Source organism: Falco naumanni, chromosome 14 (genome assembly GCF_017639655.2).
Source record: "Falco naumanni isolate bFalNau1 chromosome 14, bFalNau1.pat, whole genome shotgun sequence".
NCBI lineage: Eukaryota > Metazoa > Chordata > Aves > Falconiformes > Falconidae > Falco > Falco naumanni.
Genome location: NC_054067.1, coordinates 22,377,964 through 22,386,856, shown reverse-complemented (window position 1 = coordinate 22,386,856; position 8,893 = coordinate 22,377,964). Strand labels below are relative to the sequence as shown.

Sequence of the window (8,893 nt, the reverse complement as noted above, 5' to 3'; positions counted from 1 at the left end):
CTCCACCGAGACTCGTAGGGGCGACACCACCCGCCCGCCGCCCCCGCGGGGGTCGTCGGGCGCTGGCCCGTGGGGAGGGGCGAGCCCCGGGCCCGCTGCCGCCTCACCAGGCCCTGCCTCCCGCCCGCCCCTACTAAGATACCGGCCCCGCTCCTTCGGGCGGCTCCGCTGACCTCACCAAGATGGCGGGCGGGGGCGGGGTCACACGCGGGCGCCCCGGAAGTGGTTGTGCGGCGGCGTTCCCGGCCCGGTATGGCGGAGGGGGCCGGCGCGGGGCTGCGGCTGGCGGAGCTGCTGGCGGCGGGCCGGCGGCTCTGGGAGGAGGTGGAGACCGGCGCCGAGCCGTCCTCGGGGGCCCCGGCCGTGCAGGATAAGGTGCGGCAGGGGCTGGACGCGCTGCAGCGGGCGGCCGCCATGGTGGCGCAGCTGGATCTGTTCAGGTGAGAGCGGAGCGTCGGGCGCGGGCCTGGGCGGCGCGGGGGCCCCAGCGAGGCCGTGCGAGAGCCCTCGGGCCTTCCGCCGCCTCCACAGGGGCCCCCGGGCCGCCGCGGAGCGCGCTGGCTTTGGCCGGGCCCAGGCGGAGCAGAACGGGAACGGGGGGGCTCATCTCTCCCCCTGCAGCGAGAACGAGGAGCTGGAGGAGGTCGCCTCGGCCGACCTGAAGTACCTGCTGCTGCCCGCCTTGCTGGGGGCCCTGACGCTGAAGCAGGTTGACCTGAGCAGGAGGCTGGAGCACCTGGAGAGCGCCCGGGCCCACTTCTGGCGCTTCCTCAAACTCTGCAGGAGCTACGGGCTGGGCAGCTTCCACCTGCCCCCTGCCGCCGCCAGCCCCCCTGGAGAGGAAGATGCCGGGAGCCCCTCCCCGGGGGGCCCCGCTGCTGCCCAGCCCAGCCTGGTGGCCATGGCGTCCAGTAGGCAAGCCAAAATCGAAAGGTAGGCTCTTGCCTCGCAGTGTTTTTGTAAAGGGTTTTGGGAATCAGTTTAAGAGAAGGTGAGAGCTTCGGGCAGCGCGAGGTTGCAGAGTCAGGGAAGAGCTGCTTCCCTTGATACTGGAATAGTTTGGTCATGAAACATTCATTTTAAGATACGCACCACATATTATTTAATGGTGTTTGGTTGTGCAAACTGAGGAGGTGCATTTATGTCTTCAGTTTCTGGTCTTTGAAGAAGAACTGCACAAGAGCTCTTATGGTCAGTTCTTTAACCACCGCTAACAGTGTAAAGCCACGCGTGTTGGAAGTTACCTACCAGTGGGCTTATTAGATCTTTAAAAAAGAGGTGATTAATGCCTGTTTGTCATGCTTTAGCTGGGGATTTTGACAATCAACTTGTTGCTTATTGTGGTAGCACTGGGAGGCCCAAGCTGGGCTGGAGAGCTGTTTAAACTGCATGAATACAAAAGCATGATTCATATTCTAGAGGGTAATTTAACTGAGGTAAGTTTGACATACTAGAACACACCTACTCTGTGCAGCGAAGGCTTTTCAGCGTGGGCTGCTCATCAGCAGTCTCTGAGCTGCACATCACCTCCTGAGCACAAGTGAGTTTTGCTGGAGCTGCAGGTAGGACTCTGGCTACGTGTGAGCTGCCCCCTTGCTGAGGGCTTGTGTTTGCCTGTGTGGCGACTTGTTCCTCTTGGAGACAAACGCGAGGAGCCTGCTGTGTTGGGGCTGGCACCCTCATAGTGCTGTGCTTGTAGTGGTAGCTAGAAGGGTGGTGGAAACACAGCAGTGTTGTGGCCTCTGCTGAGCACAGCATCAGGGCTGTCTCTCCACCTCCCCCCACCCCACCACCACCAGTCGGCTGGGGTGGGCAAGATCGTGGGAGGGGACATAGCCAGGACAGCTGACCAAAAGTGACCAAAGGGATATTCCATATCACATGATGTCTGCTCAGATGGAAGAGCTCAGGGAAAGGAGGAGGAAGCGGGGGCATTAGTTATTTATGACGTTTGGCTTCTGGAGCAGCCACTACGGGTACTGAAGCCCTGCTTCTTGGGAAGTGGCTGAACATTGCCTGCTGAGGGGAAGCAGAGAATAACATCTCTTGTTTTCCCTTGCTTCTGCTTGCACAACTTCTTGCTTCATTAAACTGCCTTTATCTTGACCTGCAAGTTGTTTTTTTTTAAAAATCTTACTTTCTCCCTGCTACCTATTCTGAGGGCGGCAGTGATAGAGCAGCTCGGTGGGCACCTGGCATCCAGTCAAGGTCAACCCACCGCACCTGCATTGTGAGTTCTATTGCAGGCAGGTTAGTACTTGATCAGGTGTTGCAATGATATTCGCTTTCAGTAAAATGTGTGGACTGCATGAACAAAATTTTCCTAAGGCAGCATGTATCACCACTTTGCCTTCAGACCTGTCTCATCCTAGCTGCTTTTCACTTTGTTCTCTGTATAAGCATGCAATCCAGCATCCTAAGGAGCAGGTTGGGATTGCAGCAACCAACTGCAGAGAACTTACCCCACTGTGGAGTGTAAAGACAAATGGGAATAGAGTGGTTTGCTTTGCTTCCCTGCAGGACAGCGTTGGGCAGTCAGGTGCTCACTGGTTAAAATGTAGTTTTCAGGGTTCTTGTGGAGCACTTGTGGATGGGTTTGTTTTTTAGAATATCTCTTGTGTGCTCCTTGTCCTGTCAGCTCCTGTAGGTTTCTAATCCTTGGTTCTTAGTATTTGTTCTTCAGGTGGCACTGTAACTGGAGGAAGTGGGACACAAGGATTTAGCCTGGAAGTGTAGTATATAGGTAGTTCCCCCCTTGAATAACATAACTCCTGAAGAGGTCAAAAAATCTTGAAATCCAAAATTATATTAAAAAAACAACCCACACCCACAGAAACACCTGAGACAGAAATTGGAGAAGTGTTTTAATCTGCCTTGTTAGTGGCTTCTGGATCTCTTTTGCGTTCTACAGAAGTAACTCAAAATATCTATTGCATTGTTTTTTCTCAGTGAAGGAGCCAATGAGTTAAAGTTTTGTTTGCTCCAGGAGATTAATGTTGCCAGGCTTACCTAATTCGACCTGGGAGGCTTAATTTTCAAGGATTGCTTGACTTTTAGGAGAAGAAAAAAATAATTAATACAGATGTCTCTAAATTTTGAGTGTTGTCTTAAAGCTGCTTTTAACAGACAGGAGATACTTAAATTACAACAATAAACAATCACCATCTCCCTTTTTTTTATACAATTTTCTTACTAAATACTTGAAATAATGTTAAACCTCTTACAAGATGTAGTGAAGATCCTATGTAATGCCTAAATTTGAGTTGGCAGATGGAAGGGATGGGAAAGATGCGGGGGGAAAGGTTTTGGTGCTGCATGTATGTATATAACTGTGCATTTTCAAAATCGTTTGTAAGCAGATTGGAACTCTTCTGATTTTTGTAGTTTTCATTGGTCAAAGACCTGTTGTCAGATGAGGTGGGGAGATGGATCCCCTGCTTGATATTTTGCCTTTTGCTTACGCATTGTGAGAGGTCATCAGTAGATGACAACCAGTATGGTCTAGTGCTGCTCCTTTTCTTAATAGGTACTTCCTTCCTGTAAGTCTCTACTTTACTTCTACAGGACTCTTACTCAGTTGTTAAATGATTGGGGGTCCTTGCACAAAGAAATTTGTCAAAGACATGAGGAGCTTTATGAATGCCTGGGATTTGTGTACTGTAATGAGCGCTGGTCAGCAACTGGCACTACTGTGAAGAGGATTTAAAAGGGGATTGGGGCAGGAAGTATCTCTCTTAACTACATTTGATTGAATTTCATGAACTAGGAAATTGTATATTTTGGAAAACGCTGTACCGGGGCTGGGCTAGCAAAAGGTTATTTAATGATCTCATTTTGTTCTCTTTGAGACAGATATAAGCAGAGGAAGGAACTGGAGAACAGGCTGGCCTCTATGAGAAGCTTTGTGGAGAGTGGGCAAGCAGATGAGGATCAGATACGGGAATTTTACATACTACAAATCCAGAAATGGATCAACACCAGCCTGGAGGAAATCGAGAGTATTGACCAAGAAATGGTCATCTTGAGGAGCAGAAGTACAGGGAAACAGGTATGAAATCTGTCTTGAACTGCAAGTCCTGTGGACTGTGGATAGTTAGACATGCTGAGAGTCACTGTTGCGGGTAAGTGCACCCTAGAGGAATTCAGTAGCAGAGCTACATTCATGTTCTATTCTGTGAATTCTCAGTTGAAATACAGCTCAATCACAGCCCAAGCAGATGGGGTTTGGCTCAATTCTGGATGAGCAGTGGTCTGATTTTTGGATTAGTTGCTGTCCACTGCTACCACGTGTTCTAGACAGTCATGGCTTATGAACTGCTAGAGCACTGAATATCAGAGCTGAACTGGTCTGCGCGCAAAGGCTTTTATCCACTTTGCTGGGTTCTGGCAGACCCTTGCCTGTAAAGAAGTAAGTACATTTGTAAATTGAAAGGAGACTCTTGTGATTTCTTTCAAACCTGTGCTTCTGGTCTACAATGTGTCCAGATACTACAGAAAGAAATGCCCATTCTGAGTGATGAAAGCTTCTCATAGACCTGCAATTCCTGTGTAGAATAGTGTTTCTGGGCTTTATGTTACTCACCTAAAACATCTGCGTGGAAATAAAAAAAAAAATATCATAATGTGCTGACATAGACCATAGTCCAGCTTGGTTGGCACAGCTCATTTGTGCAGTTCATTTTTGACATTGCAGAGCTCTGCTCTTCTGTAGTGCCCTGGGTGATACCGTTGGAATGACGAGCTCGGCTTGCTCCCTGGGAAAAATAAGCTATATTTCATGCTTCGATCTGAGCTGATCTGGTTTAGCTTTGTCAGCTTTCTGCTTTGATCACAGTGGGTGTAACAAAGGCACAAAGAGAAGTGATTTGTAGATGCTCACAGATGGAGTTCATGATTTAAACTGGATTAAGGCCTGAACTGTCTGTCTTAGGATGTTGCTGTGACAGCAGAGGCATCTCTCTTCTATGAGACCTTTAATAACTTGTTGTGGGGTGGGAAGCAGAGAAGGGGGTTCTCAACTAAACTATTATCTTGTGACTATTGTTTGCATCTTCAGTCTTCAGCACCACCGCACGCTACTTCTCGGCAAGTCAGGGCTCCGCTGAAACCTTTCATTCTTACCCGGGATGCTGCTCAGGCGAAGTATGTTGTTTTCTGATTACTTAGACATAGTATGAGGCAGTGCTCTGTTCTTATATCAAGCCTAAAATACTCTTTCAAATGCAGAGAACCAGTTCATCGAGATGGTGCGTGTTGTGCATCTGGGCAGGGGATCGGGGGAATGTCTAATGCATTTCTTGAACTTTCTCTGATTTCTTCTGTTACTGGCATGCTGCAGTGTCTTGGCTAATGCTGTTTCCTGCTGTTGGGGTGGCAGAAGAGGAGATTGTATTAAGCAAATGTTACTGTGCTAGTTTATAGGCCATGTGCTTGCTGTTTGGTAAGCTGTGGAGAGGCAAGGCTTATCTGCCCCTCTGAAACCACTGTGTGATATAACAGGATTGCTCTTCACTGTTAAAGAGCCCTGCAGTGAAAAGCATATGTGGTCTCTTAATCTAACGTAAACTTTGGAAGATTTCAGTGAATTCAAATAAGTGGTCTTAGGGGCTGGGAAGATGTGATACCTATCAAGAATCATCAGTCACAATAATTAACTGTAAGGCTTTCCTGAGGGCGTCAAGATCTTAGCACTTTGTGGCCCTATGAGATTCTTGCAGGGAGTGTGGCAGCTAAAGCACAAAATGGGATAGAAACAAGATTTCTTGTCATGCTTTTGACATTATTTGCCCTGAGCTTTCCATATATCTATATAGCCAAGCCGTGCCTAATTTGGTTCCCAGAGGCCTCCTTGGCAAGCTGTGCCAGCACAGAGTGTTCTGCTTTGGGCTGGAGAATTGGTTCAAGGTCTTTGGGCTATAGGAGTCCTCACCTCTCTAAACTAGCAGGATGAACTCTTTAAATGCCGCTGTGGCTAGGTTACCAGCAGGTTTGTTGCTGAAGGCCCAGGCTGTAGGAAAAGGTTTGTTCTCAAACCCTCCTTGGTAACACACCTTTTATTTTTAGTACAGATCAGGTTACAGAGTAGTTCTGTGCATGGTTGTCTGTTTCTGCTCATTTGTAGCAACATAAAGTGCTGCCTTTGACTTGTCTTTCTCTCCCGGTAGAGTGTTTGGTGCTGGATACCCTGGCCTGCCTACTATGACTGTGGATGACTGGTATGAGCAGCGCAGGAGGCAGGGAGTCGTGTCTGGTCAGGGTGCGCCTCAGAGAACACCAGGTACAGAGTGGCAAAGCAAAGATTGGAATAGAGAATTTGGGAAGTCTCATGAGGGGGAGGGTGAACAGGCATGTGTTCAGGGTGTAAAACACCCAGTGACTGAGGAAGAGTAAGAGCTGACTTTATTAGGCTGAGAATAACTGGGTTGCTAAACCGCTCTTTGGCAATTCCTGCTTTCTGTCTCAACTGGCAGGGCTTCTGTTTTGAGAACTTGACTAGGGACCTTCCGGTGTCTTACTGCCCCTTGCTCCTGTTCTTGACCTTCAGCAGGTATAACTGATGAAGAGTTGCAGAAGCAGCAGCAGGAGAAAAAAGAGGAGGATGATGATGAGGAAGCTCTTCAAAAAGCTCGGAACTGGGATGACTGGAAAGATACACACCCAAGAGGCTATGGCAACCGGCAGAATGTGGGCTGATGCTCTTGCTGCAGAGTGGGCAGGGCCTGGAAATCCTGTAAGAATTGCCTGTGTCCTGGAGATATAGGAGTAAATACACTGTACATATGCAGAGGTATACGTGGCTTCTCTGGGAGGCACTGGAATCAAGCGGAGTAAACATGACCGTTTGCATTAAATGTCAGACTGAGTGCACTGGTCATCCACAGTGACACCACAGAGCTCCTGTCAGGTGGAGCTCTTTCTGAGGGGTCAGGCTGCCTCTGTTCTCCCAGTCAGAGGAAGTCCTTGAAAGATAAGTACATGAATTTGGAAACTGCTCTGTGTATTGTGGGTGGATGTATTTATTTTTTTCTTTATATTTTAAGCAAAATAAAGTCTCTCGTGCTGCCTAGTTCTTGCGGTAAAAATCCCTTGCTCTTCATCCTAGGCTCTTCCAGAGCATGTCCGTAAGGCTGGTTTCCAGCAACCAAGGGAGCTGGGGATGGGAGATAGGCAGTGTCAGATGGCCAGGGGTTTTTTTGAACAAGGCTTCTGAGCACAGCAGCTTGCAGTGCAGTGTTCACCTTGGCAGGGAGGTCTGTATGCAGCCGGGTGTTCGGTGGCCTTTCCGCAGGCTCATCCCACTGTTCCTCCCAGAGCGGCACACTGAAGTGTTTAGGAATTTTTGTGTTAAGTACATGAGCTATTTTGAGGGCAATGTCTTGAAGTGCTGATACTACACATAGTACAAATGCCTTAACAGAAATGTTTGTCCTTTTACTTAGTGTGATGGAGGATCTGCATGGTGATAGCATACAGGAAGTAACGTGCAACATGTGTGTTTACTCCGGACCCTCTTGCGGAGCCCTACAGGGACCAACACTGGGACAAACAGTTCCGTGTTCCAAAGCAAAGTAGTGCACTAGTTGTCAGTGTGCTTTGAAATCTACTTGCAGAATAGCCATGAAGGGGTCAAAAACTTTTCTGGATTCCTCTGAAGCTAGTTTAAATAGCTGCTGGCCCTAATTCTGAACTGAGTGAGAAGAGAGGGTATGTCTGGTCTGCTGTACCTGGCACTGACCTGGCATGTGGCAGGCGTGTTGCTGGGCAAGAAAGTGAGGAATTGTGGCTGGAAGCTCTGAAATTGCCCAGCATGGGCTGGCAGCTGTGATTGCAGTTGTTCTAAACCCGTTACAAATGTTGGGATAAAAAGCCCCAAAAAACTATTGCTGCTGTTTGTGCATGTGGCAGTGTTACGTGGAGCAGGCCACGAGGCATTTATTGTCTTCGATTTGGCACAGTTGGGTTCATCAGCTCCCTTATCTCTGGGGACAGTGGGATGTTGAAGGAATTTGGATTTTTTCTTTCCTCTTAGCATGATTCAGGCACGCGTGAGGGGCCAGCTAGGCTACAGGAAAGATTTGATGTTTCACATGTAGCAATTGCAGGTCCTCTTCGCTTCACAGGTGTACATCAGTTGTAGCCTGCAGCAAACCCTTTTTTTCCAGGTACTGAGTCTCTACAATCTACAAGAGCAGACAATGAGGTTTTGTGGGTTCCAGACCTCCTGTGAAACACATTTTCTACTTCAACAACACATGCAATTCTATACATGCATTTATTCCTTTCTTACATTTGGTGTTAGCTGCCTCTTCCTGGTGAAAATTTCTGGAGAGGTAGATCTTGAGAAGTAGCTCAGCTGAATTAGTTCCTGTGCATTTTTACTGTTCCATTGGCTGTTGGCCTGAAGCCCCATCTCAGTGCTGCTTTTGTGCTGCACTAGTTTTCTTCTCATTCTTTTTCTTCTCATTCCCCACCTCTAATCTTCTCCAGGCAGCACTCCAGACTTCCTGGGCTAGCAGGCAGGCTAGCTGGCCCTGGCAACCCCCTTGGGGGTGGAAGAGGAGGGGATGGTGCTGGGGATGGCGGTCAGAGCCTGTCTGGTGGGCCGTGGTCCCGTACCATGGAGCAGGAGCTTTGGGGTGACATTTTTGGGCAGCTCTGGAGGGGAGTCACACCAGTAGAACACGACAGCGGTTTGTGACATACCCAAAGCATGGACAGTACCCTTCCCCAGAGGAAGGTGCCCCCCCCCCCCCCCCCCCCCCGAGCCCCCACCAGTGCTGGCAGCAGTACCTTTCTGAGGAGCAGCAACTGCCCTTCGTGACGGCAGGCTCTCACCGCTTGTCGTCACTCCTTGTCCTCCCAAGGACCATCAGCTCTTCTTGTTCTACAAGCC

At 49.1% G+C, this 8,893-nt stretch overlaps 1 protein-coding gene and 1 long non-coding RNA gene across 2 annotated transcripts; one reads left to right on the top strand and one right to left on the bottom strand.

The window, feature by feature from the left end:
• The first annotated feature begins 227 nt into the window (after positions 1–227).
• On the top strand, positions 228–7,066 carry IGBP1 (immunoglobulin binding protein 1). Its single transcript, XM_040614175.1, has 6 exons — positions 228–440; positions 622–933; positions 3,853–4,048; positions 5,057–5,142; positions 6,165–6,277; positions 6,548–7,066. The coding sequence occupies exons 1-6, from the start codon at positions 253–255 to the stop codon at positions 6,691–6,693; spliced, it is 1,041 nt and encodes a 346-aa protein (XP_040470109.1). The 5' UTR covers positions 228–252; the 3' UTR covers positions 6,694–7,066.
• An 823-nt stretch (positions 7,067–7,889) lies between these two features.
• LOC121097316 lies at positions 7,890–8,873 on the bottom strand. The gene is made up of 2 exons (XR_005830909.1): positions 8,791–8,873; positions 7,890–8,655 (listed from the first exon to the last, which is right to left on the bottom strand). It is a non-coding gene; the product is annotated as an uncharacterized LOC121097316 (long non-coding RNA).
• Between the last annotated feature and the right edge of the window lie 20 nt (positions 8,874–8,893).

Bases quoted from the DNA above. Each gene is read 5' to 3' on its own strand.
- IGBP1 (XM_040614175.1), top strand. From the start codon at position 253: ATGGCGGAGGGGGCCGGCGCGGGGCTGCGGCTGGCGGAGCTGCTGGCG. The intron at 4,049-5,056 runs GTATGAAATCTG...TTGCATCTTCAG, and splicing joins GCAGAAGTACAGGGAAACAG to TCTTCAGCACCACCGCACGC. The intron at 6,278-6,547 runs GTACAGAGTGGC...GACCTTCAGCAG, and splicing joins TGCGCCTCAGAGAACACCAG to GTATAACTGATGAAGAGTTG.